At 41.0% G+C, this 27892-nt stretch overlaps 1 protein-coding gene and 1 long non-coding RNA gene across 3 annotated transcripts in view; one reads left to right on the plus strand and one right to left on the minus strand.

Moving 5' to 3' along the window:
- Positions 1-5501: 5501 nt before the first annotated feature.
- LOC139752013 (uncharacterized) overlaps positions 5502-27892 on the minus strand; it is a 63819-nt gene continuing 41428 nt past the window's right edge. The window contains exons 2-3 of one of the 2 annotated variants that reach the window (XM_071667794.1): positions 9930-10197; positions 5502-9000 (exon numbers count right to left, since the gene is read on the minus strand). In XM_071667794.1, the coding sequence (XP_071523895.1) occupies positions 6107-7597 (1491 nt within the window). In that variant the 5' untranslated portion in view covers positions 7598-9000; positions 9930-10197 and the 3' untranslated portion in view covers positions 5502-6106. The remainder of the gene's footprint in view (positions 9001-9929; positions 10198-27892) is intronic. The other variant, XM_071667795.1, reaches the window with a different exon arrangement.
- Positions 10055-24368, plus strand: LOC139752014 (uncharacterized). Its single transcript, XR_011713463.1, has 2 exons — positions 10055-10212; positions 23410-24368. It is a non-coding gene; the product is annotated as an uncharacterized lncRNA (long non-coding RNA).

Genomic DNA, 27892 nt, shown 5'->3' on the forward strand with positions numbered 1-27892 from the left:
TCCTCCATACCCATGCATATAACAACTGCTGCCTCACATTCTAAATTCATCAGTTCTTCAAAATACACTTTCCATCTTCTTTTAACTTCTTTTTTTCCAGCAACTTCCCTTCTTTACTTCTCACATTAACATTTCCATTCTTACATCTAACTCTTTCCTTTTCATTTCCTTCCAATACAATTTCTTATTTTCCCTAAACGTTTTACTCAACTTCCTTCCAAAATCTTCATCTACTTTTTCTCTTTCCTCTATCAGCTTCGTAGCATTCTACTTACACATCTTATATTCTTCCCTCCCCTTTTGCTGACCTTCCTCTGCTACATTCCTTTCGAGCAATCTTCCATATGCCTTTTTCTTCTCTTTCACAATATTTCTTATCCATCCACAATGTATTTCCCTTTTTATTCCTATATCTCAAAACCTTGTATCTAACTGCTAATTCTACAACCCTTAACAGTCTTTCTCTGAATACTTTAAACACCTCATTAACATATGACTACATTCCTACATATATTGCACTCCCACTTAAACTTTCAATCACCCTCCTTTCATACTACTACTTGCATTTTTCTGATTCATCTTTTCTCTTGCTAGCACTTTTACTTCGCCATTCTTCCTTACACCATACTTCTCCCTGATCGTTACCCCACAAAAGAAATGCAAAATGGTCAAGGTCTCCAAAGAATCCTCTCAACTCCCAAGCATCCAGCACAGACTTTCCTAAAAAATCCTCTCAACTCTTTAGCATCCAGCTCAATCAAACCCTTTTACTCTTCCATTATTTCTCATCCATGTATACCTATGGATCATTTTATGCTGAAAGGCGTTTGTAAAGAATAAACCCCTCATTGCACAGATATCCATAAGATAACTTCCATTCTTATTTACTCCAGGATCTCTCCAATTACCAACTATCTCACCAACTTCATCATATCCCACCTTTGCTTTTATGTCACCCTTTACAATCACCTTTCTCTCCATCTCAAAACCATTTATATGGTCATTTGAATTTCTGCAGAAATGCTGCACTCCATTCATACCTCATACAGTCTACATATTCACAATTCCACTATTTTCCTTTCACCCAAACTTCTTGATCCATCAAACTATTCTTGATCTGTTCCATCCAGGCTCTTCCATATTCTCGGTGATAGCACAAATGCACATCCTTCTTTATCTATCCTGATGATTTTCATTCATCCCCATCCATACCACTCTTCCTCCCAGCCCTCTCGTAAATTGTATTCATTTCCATTTTCACTTCATTCACACTGCCCAAGGATAGGGGTTTCCCTATCCCCAGCACATCCAAAATATAACAAATTTCACTACAAGTTCCTTCTTACTCTCTCCAGTCATCCCATTTACATTCTGTGCCCTTTTACTTCCCCGCATAACTGGAAGACTCCAGTGCTGCTTCTTAGCCTTTTGTGCCTTACCCTTGACAGGTCACCGGCAGAGGGTAACTCTAGTGTATAGTTTCTCAGATGTAGCGAGGCTACCAAATAGTCCAAAAGACTAAGACCCTAGCACACCTCAAGTGTTTGCTTGCATTTAAAGATAATACTACTGCTATTGCCCTGGTAGGGTTGGGCAGTGCCTCCTACTTCTGTTACACCTCTAAGGGTGTAGTGACGAGGTCATCATTAGAAGGTGGAGTAAGACTTGGATACTCCAAAAACTAGACTATCTCCTTGAGGCACAGAAATTCAAAACTTTTCCCAATGTTGAGCTTGTATCACAGTAGTAGCACCTCCTAATCTTATTGGTTACATTACAGCCATAACTTATCATGTATACTCAAACTTCTACCTATGTAATACAATCATTCACTTTAGTCCCCATTGCTTTCATACAATAGCACCATACAGGCATTCTGCCTGTCCTTAAGCTATGAATGAATACACAGGCATGTGCCATTTGGGTATACATGGTTATATTATAACCACAGGGGTAGAAAATCATTATTACCATATCACCTTGTGACCTCTATTATGGGCCTCCTGCAGCTTTGTGGTTGCACTGTACACAGGATCAGGGTAAAAAAAGAGATGAACTCCTTTGAAGCAATTATTCTCCTTTCCATCCTATGACATTCACCTGGTAAGTCTGATCCATGTATGATGAATTAAGTCTGAAAAAGAAACTACCTAATAAATAGAGGAAAAAAAAATCATTCATTATCCCTGGGGTTAGGGGAGAAAAAATACTTCCCACATATTCCCACATGTTGTAGAAGGCGACTAAAGGGAGTGGAGGCTCATCCTCCTCAAAGGTTCAGGTTGGGGTGTCTGAATGTGTGTGGATGTAACCAAGATGAGAAGAGAGTATGTTTCAGGAAGGAAATCTGGATGTTCAGGCTCTGAGTGAAACAAAGCTCAAGGGTAAGGGGGAATAGTGGTTTAGGAAGGTCTTGGGAGTAAAGTCAGGGGTTAGTGAGAGGACAAGAGCTAAGGAAGGAGTAGCACTACTCCTGAAACAGGAATTGTGGGAGTATGTGACAGAGAGTAAGAAAGTAAATTCTAGACTAATGTAGGAAAAACTAAAAGTGGATGGAGAGAGATGGGTGATTATTGATGCCTATGCACCTGGGCATGAGAAGAAAGGTCATGAGCGGCAAGTGTTTTGGGAGCAGCTGAGTGAGACCGGGTTATAGTGATGGGTGATTTAAATGCGAAGGTTAGTAATGTGGCAGTTGAGGGTATAATTGGTGCACATGGGGTGTTCAGTGTTGTAAATGGAAACAGTGAAGAGCTTGTGGATTTGTGTTGATAAAATACTGGAGATTGGGTAAACCTGGTTTACAAAGAGAGATAAACATACGAATATGTATGTGAGTAGGAGAGATGGTCAAAGGGCATTATTGGACTATGTGTTAATTGATAAGCATGTAGAAGAGAGACTTTTGGATGTAAATTGCTGAGAGGGGCAGCTGGAGAGATGTCTGATCACTATCTTGTGGAGATGAAGGTGGAGATTTGTAGAGGATTTCAGAAAAGAAGAGAGAATTTTGGGAGGAAGAGAGTGGTGATAGTAAGTGAGCATGGGAAGGAGACTTTTGTGAGGAAGTATCAGGAGAGACTGAGTGTAGAATGGCAAAAGGTGAGACCAAGTGACGTGAGGGGAGTGGGTGAGGAATGGGATGTATTTAGGGAAGCAGTGATGGCTTGCACAAAAGATGCATGTGGCATGAGAAAGGTGGAGGTGGGCAGATAAGAAAGGGTAGTGAATGGTAGGATGAAGAAGTAAGATGAGTAGTGAAAGAGAAAAGAGGTGTTTGGAGGATATTTGCAGGGAAGTAGTGCAAATGACTGGAAGATGTATAAAAGAAAGCGGCAAGAAGTCAAGAGAAAGGTGCAAGAGTTGAAAAAGAGGGCAAATGAGAGTTGGGGTGGGAGAGTATCATTACATTTTAGGAAGAATAAAAAGATGTTTTGGAAGGAGGGAAATAATGTGCGTATGACGAGAAAAAATGGGAATATCGGTGAAGGGAGCAAGTGGGGAAGTGATAACAGATAGTGATGGAGCAAGAAGATGGAGTGAGTATTTTGAAGGTTTGTTGAACGTTTGATGATAAGAGTGACTGATACAGGGTGCTTTGATTGGGGTGGTGGACAAAGTGAGAGGGTCAGGGAGAATGATTTGGCGAAGAGAGAAGAGCTTGTGAAAGCTTTGCGGAAGATGAAATCCAGCAAGGCGGCGGGTCTGGATGGTATTGTAGTGGAATTTCAGAAAAAAATGGGGTAACTGTGCTGTTGATTGATTGGTATGGTGAAATGCCTGAGGATTGGCAGAATGCATGCATAGTGCCATTGTACAAAGGCAAAGGGGATAAAGGTGAGTGTTCAAACTACATGTATATGTTTGTTTAGTATTCCAGGGAAATTGTAAGGGAGGGTACTGACTGAGAGGGTGAAGACATGTACTGAGCATCAGATTGGGGAAGAGCAGTGTGCTTTCAGAAGTGGTAGGGGATGTTTGCTTTGAACAATTTATGTGAGAAATACTTAGAAAAACAAATGGATTTGTTTGTAGCATTTATGGATCTTGAGAAGGAATATGAAAGGGTTTGTGGGAGATTTTAAGAATATGTGGTGTGGGAGGTAAGTTGCTAGAAGCAGTGAAAAGTTTTTACCAAGGATGTAAGGCATGTGTGTAAGGCAGGGGTGTGTGATGTCCCCATGGATGTTTAATTTGTTTATGGATGGGGTGGTTAGGGAGGTAAATTCAAGAGTTTTGGAGAGAAGGGTGAGTCTGCAGTCAGTTAAGGATGAGAGGGCCTGGGAAGTGGCTGATTCATGTGAGAAACTGCAGAGGTTGGTGAAAGAGTTTGGAAAAGTGTGTGAAAGGAGAAAGTTGAGAGTACATGTGAATAAAAGCAAGGTCATAAGGGTCAGTAGGGTTGAGGGACAAGGTAACTGAGATGTAAGTCTGAATGGAGAAAAATTGGAGGAAGTGAAGTGTTTATATTTCTGAGAGTGGACTTAGCAGAGGATGGAATCATGGAAGTGGAAGTGAGTCACAGGGTGGGGAGGGGGCAAAGGTTCTGGGAACAATGAAGAATGTGTGGGAGGGAATGTTATCTCAGAGAGCAAAAATGGATATGTTTGAAGAAATAGTAATCCCAACAATGTTGTATGGTTGTGAGGCATGGGCTACAGATAGGGTTGTACAGAAGAGGGTGGATGTGTTGGAAATTAAATATTTGAGGACAATATGTGGTGAGGCGGTTTGATCGAGTAAGTAATGTAAGGGTGAGAGAGGTGTGTGGAAATAAAAAGATTATGGTTGAGAGAGCAGAAGAGGGTGTGTTGAAATGGTTTGGACATACAGAGAGAATGAATGAAGAAAGATTGACAAAGAGGATATATGTATCAAAGGTGGAAGGAACAAGAAGCAGGAGACCAAATTGAAGGTGGAAGAATGGAATGGAAAAGATCTTGAACGATCAGGGCTTGAACACACAGGAGGGTAAAAGGTGTGCAAGGAATAGAGTGAATTGGAACAATGTGGTATACTGGGGTCGACGTACTGTCAATGGACTGAACCAAGGCATGTTGAAGTGTATGGGGTAAACCATGGAAAGGTCTGTGGGGCCTGGATGTGGATAGGGAGCTGTGGTTACGGTGCATTACACATGACAGCTAGAGACTGAATGTGAACGCATGGGGCCTTTTTGTCTGTATTCCTGGTTCTGTCTTGCTGAAGCAAGGGATAGCGAAGCTGTTTTCCTGTGGGGCGGGGAAGCGACAGGAATGGATGAAGGCAAGGAAGTATGAATATGTACATGTGTATGTATGTGTATGCATATGTATGTATATGTTATGTATAAGTATGTATATGTGCGTATGTGGGCGTTTATGTATGTATATGTGTATATGAGTGAATGGGCCATTCTTCGTCTGTTTCTTGGCGCTACCTCGCTGACGTGGGAAACCGATTATGTATGATAAATAAATAAAATGAAATGAATATCTTTAATATATTTACAGGGGAAATAATTTTTGGTTTACAAATTTAGAAGATTTATTGATGAAATGAAAAACCTGCACTAAATATAAAATTGGACATCAATGGCAGACCATGATATAAAAATGTAACATAAGCATCATTCTAAGGCAAATTAAAAGTCAAATATGATGCAAGTACTGTGTAGCAGAACTGATAACTAAGTTATCAAATCCATCATGATCAATATCAGCATTAATAAAGTTATATTTCAATTTTATCAAAACTAGATTGGTCCAAATGCCACACTCAAATAACAGGTAATACAAAACCCTGGCTCTTCCACATTGGGATTTACATTTAATGTCCACCTTATACATTAAAATAACTAAGTAGATACATAAAAAGTCACAATCACAATCATCTGATGTAGTAACTGACATTTTGCCTTAGAAAGAGTCACCATGAAAACAAGGAAATTAAAGGGTGCAACTGACACACTGTTTTCCCTGAAAAAATCTCTGGTAATATATATCTTACAGGATCCATGGTTCATCCTTTGCTGGTTGAATGCTTCAGTCTGAGACATCACAAAATTGTCATTTTACTGCAGTCATCATACTATACAAATGAAAATCTTTATGCAAAGAGCCTACCTTCATAAGGACCAGAACTCTTCCATTACAGTGTTAATGTCTTCCATTTCAGTCTTTATGGATAACTGAGGGACAATTCTGATTGGTTCTGGAAAACATTTGCTCTTGAAGGTGGTGGATTCTGCTTGAACAATAACTTCCTGTTTAACTTCTTGCCAACCAGACTCCTCTTCTGTGAGGTGAGATGCCAAATTGCCCTCAGATGTTTGCTGACCTGACAACATCTTGTTACACTGATGTCTACTCTGGCAGGAAATGTGGTAAGTCTTACCAGCCTTGTTGCTTTTACCAGAGTTAACACTATTGAATGGCTCCTCAACTGCATGAACTTTCACATGCCGGTCTAAACTGCTCCTCTGAGAGAAGGTCTTTTGGCAATGTGGACATTCATAAGACTTTGTTCTCATGTGAACAGTCATGTGCTCCAATAAATCATTTTTTCGGGAGAACGACTTTTGGCAGTTTGAACATTCATATGCTTTCTTCTTTGTATGAATAATCATGTGTTGCACTAAATTACTCTTTTGGGAGAAGGTCTTGGGGCACTGTGAACATTCATATGGCCTCCCTTCATTATGATCTGTCATGTGCTGCACTAAACGACTCTTGTCTGAGAAGGTCTTTTGGCACTTTGAACATTCATAACGCTTCTTTCCTGCATGAAGAATCATATGCTGTAGTAAAGTCTTCCTATCTAAAAAGATCTTTTTGCACTGTAAACACTCATATGGCTTCTCTCCAGTATGAACAGTCATGTGCCGCACTAAATTACCCCTCTGAGAGAAAGACTTTTGGCAAGATGAACATTCATATGGTTTCTCTCCTGTATGAATAATCATATGTCGAACTAAAGAACTCCTGTTAGAGAAGGTCTTTCGGCACTGTGAACATTCGTATTGCTTCTCACCAGTATGAATTGTCATATGCTGTGCTAAATTACTCCTGTTTGAGAAGGCCTTGTGACACTCTGAACATTCATATGGCTTCTCTCCTGTATGAATCATGATGTGACGCACTAAATGACCCTTCTGCGAAAAGGTCTTCTGGCAATGAGAGCATCCATAAGGCTTCTCTCCTGTATGTACAGTCATGTGTTGCACTAAATTACTTCGTTGGGAGAAGGCCTTTTGGCACTGTGAACATTCATATGGCTTTTCTCCTGTATGAACAGTCATGTGTTGTACTAAATGACCTCTCTGTGAAAAGGTTTTATGGCACTGCGAACATTCATAAGGCTTCTCTCGTGTATGAGTAGTCTTGTGCTGTACTAAACACCTTTTCACTGAGGACTCCTGGCAATGTGAACAATCATGTTTCTCTCCTGCATGTGCTTTCTTACGACTTCTAAGGCTATAATGTTGTGTACAGTTTTTCTGGCACTGCAAACACTTGAAAGGTTTCTCACTAATGTATGTGCGTGCATGCCCTTTCAGGGAAGAATTCCTCCAAAATGATTTGCCACACACTGAACATGCCACTTGTTTGCCTTCCATGGTGAAATCTTGTAATGTAGTTATACTAAAATTAAATCCAGAGTTGAAGCTCGTGCCAACTTTAGATGTACTGTAAGCAAACACTAAAGGTATGTGTAATGTGAACAATAGAATACAAGGTCACCTATATGGGATACATGGTTAACAATGTAGCAAGTCTTGATCCAATCCATTCCAGATCACCCATAGTCAACTGTAGAGAGATAAACTGGTCACAACTGATGAGCAATGGAGAGATTAAACCAATTACCATCTGTCCTATCCAACGTGAATTGCCCACAGCTTATGTGTGATGTAGTATGGTGTAGCAAAAGTTAAGACCCACCTTTGCTAGGTCACATTAGATCAATTGAAGGAAGATGTACTGCTCACAACACATGCATAATTGAATGTAGCACCAATCTTGACATATCCTAACACTGGTCACCTAGGGTCAAAATACCAAACAGACATGGGAGTTCCTGTGACTTACAATCCATATTTCTCCTAAATTTTTTTACATTCCTTGTACTCTTTGTTTCTCCTCACTACAAGCCTCCCTGCTACATCCACTCTCAACACATTAATTTGTTTCTCTATATTAAATTCCAACATCAACATGATGGATTTCCATTTTAAACAATCCTACAACTTTACTCACAGTTATTCCCCATATATGACATGTTACTTCAGAGTATATGCTAAGACATTTGACAGAAATTCATTTGCCACTAACAGTGATCCATCAATGAATAATACTCAAAGTGATAAAATAAATTTGCCAAACAGTGAGCTTAAACTTGGAAAATCTAGATACTGCAGTATACATTTTAATGCCACAGTTTTTAAGCTTATAATATGAAGCATGTGACTACACAGTCTACTAAGTATAGTCAACGTCAAAAAGAAATTTGGCTAATCATGGTATAATTTTGATAAATATTATGCAATATTTCTTTGCACTAAACATTAACTATGGTTTTCAAGATTTTATGAAAAATTAATGGTATTGACTGTAATCTTCTCATTAATAGTAAAACTTTTACTATAGATTGTTTTTACCATTCTCTTTGTAAAGCTGCCTTTACAGGTCACTCATACTTTACTGTTGCCATTAATACAGTTCCTTTTGCCTCCATTGTTACTGTTGCTACATAATGTTACTGCAGGTAATGTTCTTCAGCTGCTTCTGCCACTGGTGCTGCTCTAATCAATATGTCTTTTATGGTGATGCTGTTTTTGTAGTTGACTATAATGTATTTTAATTCTGTGAGGCTTTTCCTACTTCTACATAAACTGTCATATATTATTACTGTTACAGCTTATCAGTCAAGAAACCTTGGAGGAACATATTGCTTTGTTGTGGCAGCTAGTCAGTCGGGAAGTTTTGAAGGCACATATCATGTTCTTCTGAACACCAGGACCTGCCAATGTAAGGAAAGTAAACATTAGCATTGAGTATTGAAATTAAGAAAGGAGACACCTTTATCATCATGAGCCACCAAGAAGCAGAGCAAACACTTTTACACTAAGTGCTGATGACAGATTGGGATGAGGTTGTCAACTATATCAAGTGTCCTGGATATACAATAAGACTTATCAAGAGATGATGTAGTAAAAAGCTTAGACTTAACATACTTTTCTGTCATCATTATAAAGGTTTGAGATTATGAAGTCTGATACTGTCCATAAATATAATTAAAGTCCAAATATCAAATGATAATATACAAAAATACTGTACTTAAATTATGTTTTGGTGTGAGATCTTTCTTTCTATTTCTTTCATACTTGGCCACCATTTTCTGCATACGCAAGATACAGGAACAGATGAAGACAGGCCACATTCGCTCACATCAACTCTATAACTGTTATGTGCAATGAGCCAAAACCAAAGCCCCATCCACAACCAAGCTTGGCAGACCCTTCCATGGTTTCCCCCAGCCGCTTCACATACCCTGATTCAGTCCACTGACAGCGTGTTACCCCCCTGTATATCACATCATTCTAATTCACTCAACCCTGTGAATACCTCTCGCCCTGCCTGCACATTCAGGCCCTGACAACTCAAAATATTTTTAACTCCATCCTACCAATTTCAGTTTGGTCTCCCCTTCTTTTCCTCTCTGCATATGACATATATATCCTCTCCTCACTCAATTTCTCCACACATTCAAACCATTTCAGCAAATCCTCTTCAGGTCTCTCAACTGCAGTCTTCTTATTAGCACATCTCTCTCTTACCCATCTATTTACAAGATCAAACCCCCTCTAACAACATATTAACCTCAAACATTTCATTTCCACCACTGCCACCCTCCTTTGCACATCCTTATCTACACCTCCTTGCAGATACCTCGTGTAGTCTTCAGAGGTCTTCACACCCACAACCCAGATTGCTGGATAGGGTCGTTAGTCAACCATGCTGTTGGAAACTGCAACCCTCAAGCCCACAGAGCCCCAACAGCCTGGCTTGTCTTGTACACTTTGTAGGTACTGGTCCAGTGCACTCTTGGACTACTATACCATGCATCCCATGTTATTTCTGATGGTTGATGGCAAGGTGTTGAAGATTCTTGGGCCTTGGATGTTTACGAAGTTCTCTTTGTTTTTGCATACTGCACCTTTGGATTTCAAAGGTAGTATTTTACTAAGTCTTCTGTGCATGTCATGCCTACTAAGATTTTACAGGTATAAATAATGATATATTTCTTCTGTCTACACTCCAGGGACTATAGCCTCAGTGATTTCAGTCACCTCCAGTAATTTAGTTCCTTTACCACATTAATGTGGGCAGTGAGAGAAATCTGGAGACTAAATCTGCAAGTTTACCGGCCTTGAGGGTGATATTAGATTGCAACAATATTCAATATGCAAAAGAATTAGTGCCTTGAATAATACCATTGTTTTTTCCCCTGTCTTGAAGGTCCACAGGATCAAGCCTGCCATCCCTCTTCATGAGGCATGGGTTGTAGGAGCGGGAGCCTGGAAATCCTCCTGTCCTGTTTTACTTTCCAAAAGAAGGAACAGAAAAGGGAGCCAAGTGAGGATTTTTCCCTCTTAGGTTCAGTCATCTGTTCTTGACACCATCTTGCGAAAGTGGGATATGGTGAATAAGTACATATATCAATCTATCTATATCTTTGATGCTCATTCCCTCCTGGAACTCCCAACAAAGGATGGCAATCTATATCTTTGATGCTCATTCCCTCCTGGAACTCCCAACAAAGGATGGCAATGGAAAAAAGAGTCTCTATATATCCCTTTCCTTACATGCCTCCTTTGCATAAACTATTCCATGAATTCTTCCACCATTTCTCTCCCTCAAATATACTTCCACCCTATTTACCGAAGTCACAGGTGGTCTTCCTCTCACACCAACCCCTTTAATTGTACTATCATACCAACCCCTTTAAATGCTCTATCATCCACTCTCCTTGTAAACTCCATCTCTGGTAAACAGAGAAGAGGTAGTAAAACCTTCGTGGAAGATGAAAGCCAGCAAGGCAGCAGGTTTGGATGGTATTGCAGTAGAATTTATTAAAAAAGGGGGTGACTGTATTGTTGACTGGTTGGTAAGGTTATTTAATGTATGTATGATTCATGGTGAGGTGCCTGAGGATTGGCGGAATGCTTGCATAGTGCCACTGTACAAAGGCAAAGGGGATAAGAGTGAGTGCTCAAATTACAGAGGTATAAGTTTGTTGAGTATTCCTGGTAAATTATATGGGAGGGTATTGATTGAGGGTGAAGGCATGTACAGAGCATCAGATTGGGGAAGAGCAGTGTGGTTTCAGAAGTGGTAGAGGATGCATGGATTAGGTGTTTGCTTTGAGGAATCTATGTGAGAAATACTTAGAAAAGCAAATGGATTTGTATGTAGCATTTATGGATCTGGAAAAGGCATATGATAGAGTTGATAGAGATGCTCGGTGGAAGGTATTAAGAATATATGGTGTGGGAGGCAAGTTGTTAGAAGCAGTGAAAAGTTTTTATCGAGGATGTAAGGCATGTGTACGTGTAGGAAGAGAGGAGAGTGATTGGTTCTCAGTGAATGTAGGTTTGCGGCAGAGGTGTGTGATGTCTCCATGGTTGTTTAATTTGTTTATGGATGGGGTTGTTAGGGAGGTGAATGCAAGAGTTTTGGAAAGAGGGGCAAGTATGAAGTCTGTTGTGGATGAGAGAGCTTGGGAGGTGAGTCAGTTGTTGTTCGCTGATGATACAGTGCTGATGGCTGATTCATGTGAGAAACTGCAGAAGGTGGTGACTGAGTTTGGTAAAATGTGTGAAAGAAGAAAGTTAAGAGTAAATGTGAATAATAGCAAGGTTATTAGGTACAGTAGGGTTGAGGGTCAAGTCAACTGGGAGGTAAGTTTGAATGGAGAAAAACTGGAGGAAGTAAAGTGTTTTAGATATCTGGGAGTGGATCTGCCAGCAGATGGAACCATGGAAGCGGAAGTGAATCATAGGGTGGGGGAGAGGGCAAAAATTCTGGGAACCTTGAAGAATGTTTGGAAGTCGAGAACATTATCTTGGAAAGCAAAAATGGGTATGTTTGAAGGAATAGTGGTTCCAACAATGCTGTATGGCTGCGAGGCGTGGGCTATGGATAGAGTTGTGCGCAGGAGGGTGGATGTGATGGAAAGGAGATGTTTGAGGACAATATGTGGTGTGAGGTGGTTTGATCGAGTAAGTAATGTAAGGGTAAGAGAGATGTGTGGAAATAAAAAGAGTGTGGTTGAGAGAGCAGAAGAGGGTGTTTTGAAATGGTTTGGTCACATGGTGAGAATGAGTGAGGAAAGATTGACAAAGAGGATATATGTGTCAGAGGTGAAGGGAACGAGAAGTGGGAGACCAAATTGGAGGTGGAAAGATGGAGTGAAAAAGATTTTGAGTGATCGGGGCCTGAACATGCAGGAGGGTGAAAGGTGTGCAAGGAATAGAGTGAATTGGAACGATGTGGTATACCGGGGTCAACGTGCTGTCAATGGATGGAACCAGGGCATGTGAAGTGTCCGGGGTAAACCATGGAAAGTTCTGTGGGGCCTGGATGTGGAAAGGGAGCTGTGATTTCGGTGCATTATTACATGACAGCTAGAGACTGAGTGTGAACGAATGGGGCCTTTCTTGTCTTTTCCTAGCACTACCTCGCACACATGAGGGTCGAGGGGGTTGTTATTCCATGTGTGGCAGAGTGGCGATGGGAATAAATAAAGGCAGACAGTATGAATTATGTACATGTGTATATATGTATATCTGTATATCCCTGGGGATAGGGGAGAAAGAATACTGCCCACGTATTCCCTGCGTGTCGTAGAAGGCGACTAAAAGGGGAGGGAGCGGGGGGCTGGAAATCCTCCCCTCTCGTTTTTTTTTGATTTTCCAAAAGAAGGAACAGAGAACGAGGCCAGGTGAGGACATTCCCTCAGAGGCCCAGTCCTCTGTTCTTAACGCTACCTTGCTAACGCGGGAAATGGGGAATAGTATGAAAGAAAAGAAAAAAGTCTGTGTTTGTATATATATGTGTACATTGAGATGTATAGGTATGTATATTTGTGTATGGACGTGTATGTATATACATGTGTCATTCTTTCGTCTGTTTCCTTGCGCTACCTCGCTACCGCGGGAGACAGCGACAAAGCAAAATAATAAAAAAGAATTTTTTTTTTTTGTTTTTTTTGCTGTCTCCCGCGTTTGCGAGGTAACGCAAGGAAACAGACGAAAGAAATGGCCCAACCCACCCCCATACACATGTATATACATACGTCCACACACGCAAATATACATACCTACACAGCTTTCCATGGTTTACCCCAGACGCTTCACATGCCTTGATTCAATCCACTGACAGCACGTCAACCCCGGTATACCACATCGCTCCAATTCACTCTATTCCTTGCCCTCCTTTCACCCTCCTGCATGTTCAGGCCCCGATCACACAAAATCTTTTTCACTCCATCTTTCCACCTCCAATTTGGTCTCCCTCTTCTCCTCGTTCCCTCCACCTCCGACACATATATCCTCTTGGTCAATCTTTCCTCACTCATTCTCTCCATGTGCCCAAACCATTTCAAAACACCCTCTTCTGCTCTCTCAACCACGCTCTTTTTATTTCCACACATCTCTTTTGCCCATACGTTACTTACTCGATCAAACCACCTCACACAACAATTTGTCCTCAAACATCTCATTCCCAGCACATCCATCCTCCTGTGCACAACTCTATCCATAGCCCACACCTCGCAACCATACAAAATTGTTGGAACCACTATTCCTTCAAACATACCCATTTTTGCTTTCCAAGATAATGTTCTCGACTTCCACACATTCTTCAAGGCTCCCAGGATTTTCGCCCCCTCCCCCACCCTACGATCCACTTTCGCTTCCATGGTTCCATCTACTGCCAGATCCACTCCAAGATATCTAAAACACTTTACTTCCTCCAGTTTTTCTCCATTCAAACTTACCTCCCAATTGACTTGACCCTCAACCCTACTGTACCTAATAACCTTGCTCTTATTCACATTTACTCTTAACTTTCTTCTTTCACACACTTTACCAAACTCAGTCACCAGCTTCTGCAGTTTCTCACATGAATCAGCCACCAGCGCTGTATCATCAGCGAACAACAACTGACTCACTTCCCAAGCTCTCTCATCCCCAACAGACTTCATACTTGCCCCTCTTTCCAAAACTCTTGCATTCACCTCCCTAACAACCCCATCCATAAACAAATTAAACAACCATGGTGACATCACACACCCCTGCCACAAACATACATTCACTGAGAACCAATCACTTTCCTCTCTTCCTACACGTACACGTGCCTTACCCCCTCGATAAAAACTTTTCACTGCTTCTAACAACTTGCCTCCCACACCATATATTCTTAATACCTTCCACAGAGCATCTCTATCAACTCTATCATATGCCTTCTCCAGATCCATAAATGCTACATACAAATCCATTTGCTTTTCTAAGTATTTCTCACATACATTCTATAAAGCAAACACCTGATCCACACATCCTCTACCACTTCTGAAACCACACTACTCTTCCCCAATCTGATGCTCTGTACATGCCTTCACCCTCTCAATCAATACCCTCCCATATAATACATATTTTAAAATAATATATATATATATATATATATATATATATATATATATATATATATATATATATATATAATTTTTTTTTCTTTGTCGCTGTCTCCCGCGTTTGCGAGGTAGCGCAAGGAAACAGACGAAAGAAATGGCCCAACCCACCCCCATACACATGTATATACATACGTCCACACACGCAAATATACATACCTACACAGCTTTCCATGGTTTACCCCAGACGCTTCACATGCCTTGATTCAATCCACTGACAGCACGTCAACCCCGGTATACCACATCGCTCCAATTCACTCTATTCCTTGCCCTCCTTTCACCCTCCTGCATGTTCAGGCCCCGATCACACAAAATCTTTTTCACTCCATCTTTCCACCTCCAATTTGGTCTCCCTCTTCTCCTCGTTCCCTCCACCTCCAACACATATATCCTCTTGGTCAATCTTTCCTCACTCATTCTCTCCATGTGACCAAACCATTTCAAAACACCCTCTTCTGCTCTCTCAACCACGCTCTTTTTATTTCCACACATCTCTCTTACCCTTACGTTACTTACTCGATCAAACCACCTCACACCACACATTGTCCTCAAACATCTCATTTCCAGCACATCCATCCTCCTGCGCACAACTCTATCCATAGTCCACGCCTCGCAACCATACAACATTGTTGGAACCACTATTCCTTCAAACATACCCATTTTTGCTTTCCGAGATAATGTTCTCGACTTCCACACATTCTTCAAGGCTCCCAGAATTTTTGCCCCCTCCCCCACCCTATGATCCACTTCCGCTTCCATGTTTCCATCCGCTAAGATCCACTCCCAGATATCTAAAACACTTTACTTCCTCCAGTTTTTCTCCATTCAAACTCACCTCCCAATTGGCTTGACCCTCAACCCTACTGTACCTAATAACCTTGCTCTTATTCACATTTACTCTTAACTTTCTTCTTTCACACACTTTACCAAACTCAGTCACCAGCTTCTGCAGTTTCTCACATGAATCAGCCACCAGCGCTGTATCATCAGCGAACAACAACGGACTCACTTCCCAAGCTCTCTCATTCCCAACAGACTTCATCCTTGCCCCTCTTTCCAAAACTCTTGCATTCACCTCCCTAACAACCCCATCCATAAACAAATTAAACAACCATGGAGACATCACACACCCCTGCCACAAACCTACATTCACTGTGAACCAATCACTTTCCTCTCTTCCTACACGTACACATGCCTTACATCCTCGATAAAAACTTTTCACTGCTTCTAACAACTTGCCTCCCACACCATATATTCTTAATACCTTCCACAGAGCATCTCTATCAACTCTATCATATGCCTTCTCCAGATCCATAAATGCTACATACAAATCCATTTGCTTTTCTAAGTATTTCTCACATACATTCTTCAAAGCAAACACCTGATCTACACATCCTCTACCACTTCTGAAACCACACTGCTCTTTCCCAATCTGATGCTCTGTACATGCCTTCACCCTCTCAATCAATACCCTCCCATATAATTTACCAGGAATACTCAACAAACTTATACCTCTGTAATTTGAGCACTCACTCTTATCCCCTTTGCCTTTGTACAATGGCACTATGCACGCATTCCGCCAATCCTCAGGCACCTCACCATGAGTCATACATACATTAAATAACCTTACCAACCAGTCAACAATACAGTCACCCCCTTTTTTAATAAATTCCACTGCAATACCATCCAAACCTGCTGCCTTGCCGGCTTTCATCTTCCGCAAAGCTTTCACTACCTCTTCTCTGTTTACCAAATCATTTTCCCTAACCCTCTCACTTTGCACACCACCTCGACCAAAACACCCTATATCTGCCACTCTATCATCAAACACATTCAACAAACCTTCAAAATACTCACTCCATCTCCTTCTCACATCACCACTACTTGTTATCACCTCCCCATTTGCGCCCTTCACTGAAGTTCCCATTTGCTCCCTTGTCTTACGCACTTTATTTACCTCCTTCCAGAACATCTTTTTATTCTCCCTAAAATTTAATGATACTCTCTCACCCCAACTCTCATTTGCCCTTTTTTTCACCTCTTGCACCTTTCTCTTGACCTCCTGTCTCTTTCTTTTATACATCTCCCACTCAATTGCATTTTTTCCCTGCAAAAATCGTCCAAATGCCTCTCTCTTCTCTTTCACTAGTACTCTTACTTCTTCATCCCACCACTCACTACCCTTTCTAATCAACCCACCTCCCACTCTTCTCATGCCACAAGCATCTTTTGCGCAATCCATCACTGATTCCCTAAATACATCCCATTCCTCCCCCACTCCCCTTACTTCCATTGTTCTCACCTTTTACCATTCTGTACTCAGTCTCTCCTGGTACTTCCTCACACAGGTCTCCTTCCTTTGGAAAAAAAAAAAAAAAAAGAGAGGGGAGGATTTCAAGCCCCCCACTCCCTTCCCTTTTAGTCGCCTTCTACGACACGCAGGGAATACGTGGGAAGTATTCTTTCCCCCCTATCCCCAGGGAAAGCAGTACGGTTAGGATTTTATCGACCCAGGTATGCTACATTATTCCAATTCACTCTATTTCTTGCACGGCTCTCGCCCTCCTGTATGTATGTTCATGCCCTGATCACTAAAAATCTTTTTCACTCCATCCTGCCACCTTCAATTTTGTCTCCTGCTTCTCCTAATTATTAGTGAAGGTGTTTATTTCTATAATTAACATAATCATGTGGTGTATTATGCTCTTTATACATTATTCTCACATTTCTTTTGAAAAGGCTCTTACCTGATTTTCAACATGATAACCTACACTTTTAGATAAATGTACAAGAAAATAACTAAAGTAGAAGGGAGCATATATTATCCCTGGGGATAGAGGAGAAAGAATGCTTCCCACGTATTCCCTGCGTGTCGTACAAGGCGACTAAAAGGGAAGGGAGCGGGGGGCTGGAAATCCTCCCCTCTCATTTTTTTTTAATTTTCCAAAAGGAGGAACAGAGAAGGGGGCCAGGTGAGGATATTCCCTCAAAGGCCCAGTCCTCTGTTCTTAACGCTACCTCGCTAATGCGGGAAATGGCGAATAGTATGGAAGAAGGGAGCATATTGGTAAGATATCGTAAAGTATCTTTACCAATGCACTCCCAATGAAAGTTTCTTTTATTTCTCCATGTGTAAGTTGAGGACTACCCAATGCACTCCCAATGAAAGTTTCTTTTATTTCTCCATGTTTAAGTTGAGGACTATATAACTTTTTTCTAAGATGTTTAATTATTCTTATATTGAGTTTTTTCCTTTCAAGTGAGATTATTTTTCTGCTACTCAGGTAATTCAGTATTTAATATATATTTTCATGTGTGGGAGACCAATCTAGTGAGCATGGGCTATGGATAGAGTTGTGCATAGGAGGGTGGATGTGATGGAAATGAGATGTTTGAGGACAATATGTGGTGTGAGGTGGTTTGATCGAGTAAGTAATATAAGGGTAAGAGAGATGTGTGGAAATAAAAAGAGTGTGGTTGAGAGAGCAGAAGAGGGTGTTTTGAAATGGTTTGGTCACATGGAGAGAATGAGTGAGGAAAGATTGACCAAGAGGATATATGTGTCAGAGGTGGAGGGAACGAGGAGAAGTGGGAGACCAAATTGGAGGTGGAAAGATGGAGTGAAAAAGATTTTGAGTGATCGGGGCCTGAACATGAAGGAAGGTGAAAGGCATGCAAGGAATAGAGTGAATTGTGGTATACCGGGGTCGACGTGCTGTCAATGGATTGAACCAGGTCATGTGAAGCATCTCGGGTAAACCATGAAAAGTTCTGTGGGTCCTGCATGTGGAAAGGGAACTGTGGTTTCGGTGCATTATTACATGACAGCTAGATACTGAGTGTGAACGAATGGGGCCTTTGTTGTCTTTTCCTAGCGCTACCTCGCACACATGAGGGGGGAGGGGGTTGTTATTCCATGTGCGGCGGGGTGGCGATGGAAATAAATAAAGGCCGACAGTATGAATTATGTACATGTGTATATATGTATATGTCTGTGCGTGTATATATATATGTGTACATTGAGATGTATAGGTATGTATATTTGCGTGTGTGGACGTGTATGTATATGGATGTGTATGTGGGTGGGTTGGGCCATTCTTTCGTCTGTTTCCTTGTGCTACCTCGCTAACGCGGGAGACAGTGACAAAGCAAAAATAAATAAATAAATAAATAAATATATATATATATTTTTTTTTTTTGCTTTGTCGCTGTCTCCCGCGTTTGCGAGGTAGCGCAAGGAAACAGACGAAAGAAATGGCCCAACCCACCCCCATACACATGTATATACATACGTCCACACACGCAAATATACATACCTACACAGCTTTCCATGGTTTACCCCAGACGCTTCACATGCCTTGATTCAATCCACTGACAGCACGTCAACCCCGGTAAACCACATCGCTCCAATTCACTCTATTCCTTGCCCTCCTTTCACCCTCCTGCATGTTCAGGCCCCGATCACACAAAATATTTTTCACTCCATCTTTCCACCTCCAATTTGGTCTCCCTCTTCTCCTCGTTCCCTCCACCTCCGACACATATATCCTCTTGGTCAATCTTTCCTCACTCATTCTCTCCATGTGACCAAACCATTTCAAAACACCCTCTTCTGCTCTCTCAACCACGCTCTTTTTATTTCCACACATCTCTCTTACCCTTACGTTACTTACTCGATCAAACCACCTCACACCACACATTGTCCTCAAACATCTCATTTCCAGCACATCCATCCTCCTGCGCACAACTCTATCCATAGTCCACGTCTCGCAACCATACAACATTGTTGGAACCACTATTCCTTCAAACATACCCATTTTTGCTTTCCGAGATAATGTTCTCGACTTCCACACATTCTTCAAGGCTCCCAGAATTTTCGCCCCCTCCCCCACCCTATGATCCACTTCCGCTTCCATGTTTCCATCCGCTGCCAGATCCACTCCCAGATATCTAAAACACTTCACTTCCTCCAGTTTTTCTCCATTCAAACTAACCTCCCAATTGACTTGACCCTCAACCCTACTGTACCTAATAACCTTGGATGGTATTGCAGTGGAATTTATTAAAAAAGGGGGTGACTGTATTGTTGACTGGTTGGTAAGGTTATTTAATGTATGTATGACTCATGGTGAGGTGCCTGAGGATTGGCGGAATGCGTGCATAGTGCCATTGTACAAAGGCAAAGGGGATAAGAGTGAGTGCTCAAATTACAGAGGTATAAGTTTGTTGAGTATTCCTGGCAAATTGTATGGGAGGGTATTGATTGAGAGGGTGAAGGCATGTACAGAGCATCAGATTGGGGAAGAGCAGTGTGGTTTCAGAAGTGGTAGAGGATGTGTGGATCAGGTGTTTGCTTTGAAAAATGTATGTGAGAAATACTTAGAAAAGCAAATGGATTTGTATGTAGCATTTATGGATCTGGAGAAGGCATATGATAGAGTTGATAGAGATGCTCTGTGGAAGGTATTAAGAATATATGGTGTGGGAGGCAAGTTGTTAGAAGCAGTGAAAAGTTTTTATCGAGGATGTAAGGCATGTGTACGTGTAGGAAGAGAGGAAAGTGATTGGTTCTCAGTGAATGTAGGTTTGCGGCAGGGGTGTGTGATGTCTCCATGGTTGTTTAATTTATTTATGGATGGGGTTGTTAGGGAGGTGAATGCAAGAGTTTTGGAAAGAGGGGCAAGGATGAAGTCTGTTGGGGATGAGAGAGCTTGGGAAGTGAGTCAGTTGTTGTTCGCTGATGATACAGCGCTGGTGGCTGATTCATGTGAGAAACTGCAGAAGCTGGTGACTGAGTTTGGTAAAGTGTGTGAAAGAAGAAAGTTAAGAGTAAATATATATATCTATATATATATATATATATATATATATATATATATATATATATATATATATATATATATATATATTTTTTTTTTTTTTTTTTTTTATACTTTGTCGCTGTCTCCCGCGTTTGCGAGGTAGCGCAAGGAAACAGACGAAAGAAATGGCCCAACCCCCCCCCCATACACATGTACATACACACGTCCACACACGCAAATATACATACCCACACAGCTCTCCATGGTTCACCCCAGACGCCTCACATGCCCTGATTCAATCCACTGACAGCACGTCAACCCCTGTATACCACATGACTCCAATTCACTCTATTCCTTGCCCTCCTTTCACCCTCCTGCATGTTCAGGCCCCGATCACACAAAATCTTTTTCACTCCATCTTTCCACCTCCAATTTGGTCTCCCTCTTCTCCTCGTTCCCTCCACCTCCGACACATATATCCTCTTGGTCAATCTCTCCTCACTCATTCTCTCCATGTGCCCAAACCATTTCAAAACACCCTCTTCTGCTCTTTCAACCACGCTCTTTTTATTTCCACACATCTCTCTTACCCTTACGTTACTTACTCGATCAAACCACCTCACACCACACATTGTCCTCAAACATCTCATTTCCAGCACATCCATCCTCCTGCGCACATCTCTATCCATAGCCCACGCCTCGCAACCATACAACATTGTTGGAACCACTATTCCCTCAAACATACCCATTTTTGCTTTCCGAGATAATGTTCTCGACTTCCACACATTTTTCAAGGCTCCCAAAATTTTCGCCCCCTCCCCCACCCTATGATCCACTTCCGCTTCCATGGTTCCATCCGCTGACAGATCCACTCCCAGATATCTAAAACACTTCACTTCCTCCAGTTTTTCTCCATTCAAACTCACCTCCCAATTGACTTGACCCTCACCCCTACTGTACCTAATAACCTTGCTCTTATTCACATTTACTCTCAACTTTCTTCTTCCACACACTTTACCACACACTTTTTTTTTTTTCCAAAAGAAGGATCAGAGAAGAGGGCCAGGTGAGGATATTCCCTCAAAGGCCCAGTCCTCTGTTCTTAACGCTACCTCGCTATCGCGGGAAATGGCGAATAGTATGAAAAAAAAAAAAAAAAAAAAATATATATATATATATATATATATATATATATATATATATATATATATATATATATATATATATTCATGTGAGAAACTGCAGAAGCTGGTGACTGAGTTTAGTAAAGTGTGTGAAAGAAGAAAGTTAAGAGTAAATGTGAATAAGAGCAAGGTTATTAGGTACAGTAGGGTTGAGGGTCAAGTCAATTGGGAGGCGAGTTTGAATGGAGAAAAACTGGAGGAAGTGAAGTGTTTTAGATATCTGGGAGTGGATCTGGCAGCGGATGGAACCATGGAAGCGGAAGTGGATCATAGGGTGGGGGAGGGGGCGAAAATTCTGGGGGCCTTGAAGAATGTGTGGAAGTCGAGAACATTATCTCGGAAAGCAAAAATGGGTATGTTTGAAGGAATAGTGGTTCCAACAATGTTGTATGGTTGCGAGGCGTGGACTATGGATAGAGTTGTGCGCAGGAGGATGGATGTGCTGGAAATGAGATGTTTGAGGACAATGTGTGGTGTGAGGTGGTTTGATCGAGTGAGTAACGTAAGGGTAAGAGAGATGTGTGGAAATAAAAAGAGCGTGGTTGAGAGAGCAGAAGAGGGTGTTTTGAAGTGGTTTGGGCACATGGAGAGGATGAGTGAGGAAAGATTGACCAAGAGGATATATGTGTCGGAGGTGGAGGGAACGAGGAGAAGAGGGAGACCAAATTGGAGGTGGAAAGATGGAGTGAAAAAGATTTTGTGTGATCGGGGCCTGAACATGCAGGAGGGTGAAAGGAGGGCAAGGAATAGAGTGAATTGGAGCGATGTGGTATACCGGGGTTGACGTGCTGTCAGTGGATTGAATCAAGGCATGTGAAGCGTGTGGGGTAAGCCATGGAAAGCTGTGTAGGTATGTATATTTGCGTGTGTGGACGTATGTATATACATGTGTATGGGGGGGTTGGGCCATTTCTTTCGTCTGTTTCCTTGCGCTACCTCGCAAACGCGGGAGACAGTGACAAAGTATAATAAAAAAATAAAAAATATAAAATATATATATATATATATATATATATATATATGTCGTAGAAGGTGACTAAAAGGGGAGGGAGCGGGGGGCTGGAAATCCTCCCCTCTCATTTTTTTTTTTTTCCCAAAAGAAGGAACAGAGGGGGTCCAGGTGAGGATATTCCAAAAAAGGCCCAGTCCTCTGTTCTTAACACTACCTCGCTAATGCGGGAAATGGTGAATAGTTTAAAAGAAATATATATATATATATACATATATATATATATATATATATATATATATATATATATATATATATATATATATATATATATATATTTTTTTTTTTTTTTTTTTCAAACTATTCGCCATTTCCCGCGTTAGCGAGGTAGCGTTAAGAACAGAGAACTGGGCCATTGAGGGAATATCCTCACCTGGCCCCCTTCTCTGTTCCTTCTTTTGGAAAATTAAAAAAAAAAATTGAGAGGGGAGGATTTCCAGCCCCCCGCTCCCTTCCCTTTTAGTCGCCTTCTACGACACGCAGGGAATACGTGGGAAGCATTCTTTCTCCCCTATCCCCAGGGACAATATATATATATATATATATATATATATATATATATATATATATATATATATATATATATATGGTTGTCTCCTGTGCGGCGTGAGGCACAAACACCAAACTAATACTTGCTGCTGATTTTACGTAGTCCTAACACATAGGGATGTCCTACTGCAAACAGGAAGGTAATTGGCTCTCCTTCCCAATTGATGAAATCGGCAAGATACACACAATAATTGGTCAAGAAAAGATCGTGTAATATTTGTAACAGAGGAGGACCACAATGGACCTGCAGCAGTATCATTACCAGAGGATGATGAACCTCCAGCTGGACTTATACAACCAGATGGAGAAATCAATTGGTCCTGCCCATGCTTAGGAGGTATGGCAACAGGGCCATGTGGTGTTGAGTTTCGAGAAGCATTTACTTGTTTCCACTACTCAGAAGCAGATCCCAAAGGTAGTGACTGTATAGGACCTTTCCGACAAATGTCTGACTGTATGGCACAGTACCCTAATGTTTATGGAAATAAGGATGACAAAGACGAAGTGCCCAGTGAAGCCCCTGTCGAAGTAGAACAGTCTGATAAAGTCTCAGTAGAAGCATAGTTTTTAAAATCTATTTGGTTTAGTGTAATTGTTAATGTACATAAAATATCTTGTAAACTTTAGTGATGACAAAATATTTCATATGTGACTGAAAGTGTGCACATGCAGTATTGTCATGACTTAAGGCATTATATGAAATTTATGATTAATGTATTAGAAAATTATGATGCAATTACTTATTTGAAAATCTTGGAACAAACAGTAATCATTAATGAGGAGATAAATTGTAAATAAAATGGATATGCGGGTGCTATGTATGTGTTTTGAATTTGACATTATACTGTTATTTTCATTTTAGTAATAAAATGAAAACTTTTTAGAATGATGCCTTACATATTTTAAACATACTTATTTAATGTATTCACTTAAAACCTCATAATTTTGTACAATAAAAGAATATATCTTATAAACAGCTATGGTAATAATTTGGTAATAAAAATTTCTGAAAACATCTTGAATGGCAAAATTAATATTTTTATAAATGAACAGGATTTTTTCGAACATTAATAAAATGGTGAAATTTGTTATATTTGGTAGAGTATGAATCCACTTGTCTAAAACACCCTGCTTAGAGTGAGCTGTAAGAACATGTGTGAAGGTTTTTTCTCTTCCTTTCCCTTATATATTATTAGGGGAGAAAGAATACTTCCCACGTATTCCCTGCGTGTCGTAGAAGGCGACTAAAAGGGGAGGGAGCTGGGGGCTGGAAATCCTCCCCTCTCGTTTTTTTTTTAATTTTCCAAAAGAAGGAACAGAGGGGGCCAGGTGAGGATATTCCAAAAAAGGCCCTGTCCTCTGTTCTTAACGCTACCTCGCTAACGCGGGAAATGGCGAATAGTTTAAAAGAAGAAAGATATATATGGTGTGGGAGGCAAGTTGTTAGAAGCAGTGAAAAGTTTTTATCGAGGATGTAAGGCATGTATACGTGTAGGAAGAGAGGAAAGTGATTGGTTCTCAGTGAATGTAGGTTTGCGGTAGGGGTGTGTGATGTCTCCATGGTTGTTTAATTTGTTTATGGATGGGGTTGTTAGGGAGGTGAATGCAAGAGTTATGGAAAGAGGGGCAAGGATGAAGTCTGTTGGGGATGAGAGAGCTTGGGAAGTGAGTCAGTTGTTGTTCGCTGATGATACAGCGCTGGTGGCTGATTCATGTGAGAAACTGAAGAAGCTGCTGACTGAGTTTGGTAAAGTGTGTGAAAGAAGAAAGTTAAGAGTAAATGTGAATAAGAGCAAGGTTATTAGGTACAGTAGGGTTGAGGGTCAAGTCAATTGGGAAGTGAGTTTGAATGGAGAAAAACTGGAGGAAGTGAAGTGTTTTAGATATCTGGGAGTGGATCTGGCAGCGGATGGAAACATGGAAGCGGAAGTGGATCATAGGGTGGGGGAGGGGGCGAAAATTCTGGGAGCCTTGAAGAATGTGTGGAAGTCGAGAACATTATCTCGGAAAGCAAAAATGGGTATGTTTGAAGGAATAGTGGTTCCAACAATGTTGTATGGTTGCGAGGCGTGGACTATGGATAGAGTTGTGCGCAGGAGGATGGATGTGCTGGAAATGAGATGTTTGAGGACAATGTGTGGTGTGAGGTGGTTTGATCGAGTAAGTAACGTAAGGGTAAGAGAGATGTGTGGAAATAAAAAGAGCGTGGTTGAGAGAGCAGAAGAGGGTGATTTGAAATGGTTTGGTCACATGGAGAGAATGAGTGAGGAAAGATTGACCAAGAGGATATATGTGTCGGAGGTGGAGGGAACGAGGAGAAGAGGGAGACCAAATTGGAGGTGGAAAGATGGAGTGAAAAAGATTTTGTGTGATCGGGGCCTGAACATGCAGGAGGGTGAAAGGAGGGCAAGGAATAGAGTGAATTGGAGCGATGTGGTATACCGGGGTTGACGTGCTGTCAGTGGATTGAATCAAGGCATGTGAAGCGTCTGGGGTAAACCATGGAAAGCTGTGTAGGTATGTATATTTGCGTGCATGGACGTATGTATATACATGTGTATGGGGGTGGGTTGGGCCATTTCTTTCGTCTGTTTCCTTGCGCTACCTCGCAAACGCGGGAGACAGCAAAAAAAAAAAAAAAAAAAAAAAAAAAAAAAAAAAATATACACAATGTACATATTCATACTTCCTTGCCTTTATCTATTCCTGGCACCATACCACACCACCCCACCCCACCCCAAAGGAAACATCTGTAGCCCCGACTTCAGTAAGGTAGCACCAAGAAAACAGATTAAAAAGTCCACATTCATTCACACTCAGTCTCTAGCTGTCATGTGTAATGCACCGAAACCACAGCTGCCTATCCACATCCAGGCCCCACAGACCCTTCCATGGTTTACCCCAGATGTTTCACATGCCCTGGTTCAGTCCATTGACAGCACGTCAACCCTGGTATACCACATCATTCCAATTCAGTTTATTCCTTGCATGCCTCTCACCCTCCTGTATGTTCAGGTCCTGATCGCTCAAAATCTTTTTCACTGCATCCTTCCGCCTCCAATTTGGTTTTGTTCCCCTATAATTGCTACATATATCCTTAGCACCTTTCTCTTTGAATAATAGCTTTCACCCAATCCGCAGGCACAACCTTGTTTTCATACTAAATTACATATCAGATGCATATACTTTCAAACTTTCTCCTCCATACTTCAGCATTTCAGCTGTAATCTCATCCAGTCCAGGAGCCTTTTGTACCCTCAGCCTCATTACTGCCCTTCTTTCTTCCCTTTTTGCTATAGGCCCTTGCTCTTGTATCCTCTTTCTTCCATCCTCCATACCCTTGCATTTAACAACTGCTGCTCTCCTTTCTCCCACATTCATCAGTTCTTAAAATTACTCTTTCCATCTTCCTTTCATTTTCGCCTTTTAATTCAGGAACTCCCCTTCCTTACTTCTCACATTAGCATTTCCTATCTTACATCCACCTCTTTCCTTTTTCATCTCCTTCCAATATAATTTCTTATTATCCCAAAATCTTTTACTAAACTTTTTTCCTAAATCTTCATGTACTCTTTCTTTACTTTTCTCCATCAGCTTCCTAACATTCCACTTACATATTCCATCCTCATTTGCTGAACTTCCACTGGTATATTCCAATTGAACAATCTACAATATGCCTTTTACTTCTCTTCCACAGCATTTCTAATCTTTTCTGTCCATCATGCATTGCCCTTTTTATTCCTATATCTCGACATTGTGTCCAACTACTAATTCTACAACCTTTAATAGTATTTCTTTAAACATTTGAAACACCTCATGAACACATAAGTGTATCCCTACATTCACTGCACTAACATCTATGCTTTCAGTTACTTTCTTTTCATACTCCTCCCTACATTTTCTGATTCACCTTCTAGCTTGCTATTCATCTTCTCGCTTGCTAACACTTTTACCTCTCTATTCTTCCTTATACCATAGCTCCACTTCTCCCTGATCCTCATTCCCACAAGAATTGGGAAATGGTGTCTCCAAAGAGTCCTCTCACAACTCTAGCATCTAGCATGGCCTTTCTCAATCTTTCATCCACTGCCAAATACTATCATTCCTCATCCAAGTACATCTACAGATCATCTTGAGCTGAAAAAAGGTGTTTGCAGGGAATAAACCCCTCTCATTACAAACATCCACAAGATAACTTACAATCTCATTTACTCCAGGCACTCCCATTTACCAACTATCTCACCAACTTCATCACATCCCACAGTCATGTCACCCAATACGACCATGTTTCTCTCATTCTCAAAATCATTTATACAGTTATTCAAATTTCTTTAGAAAAGCTTTATTTCATCCTGACCTCATACAGTCTCCATATTCAGAGGTGAATATACAAATATCCAAGCATACTTCACAAATTTCTTTTTCCTTGCTCTCACACTATTCTTGATCCATTCCATAAATGTTCTGTAGCACACTTCCCCCATTGTCAGTGATAGCAGAATTGCATATGCTTCTTTCCCTCATCCCAATAATTTTCACTCATTCCTGTCCATGCCACTCCTTTCATGCCCTCATGTTAACTGCATTTATCATTTCCATTCCACACACCCTATCCAAGA

Source organism: Panulirus ornatus, chromosome 12, assembly GCF_036320965.1.
Source record: "Panulirus ornatus isolate Po-2019 chromosome 12, ASM3632096v1, whole genome shotgun sequence".
In the NCBI taxonomy this organism is placed as follows: domain Eukaryota; kingdom Metazoa; phylum Arthropoda; class Malacostraca; order Decapoda; family Palinuridae; genus Panulirus; species Panulirus ornatus.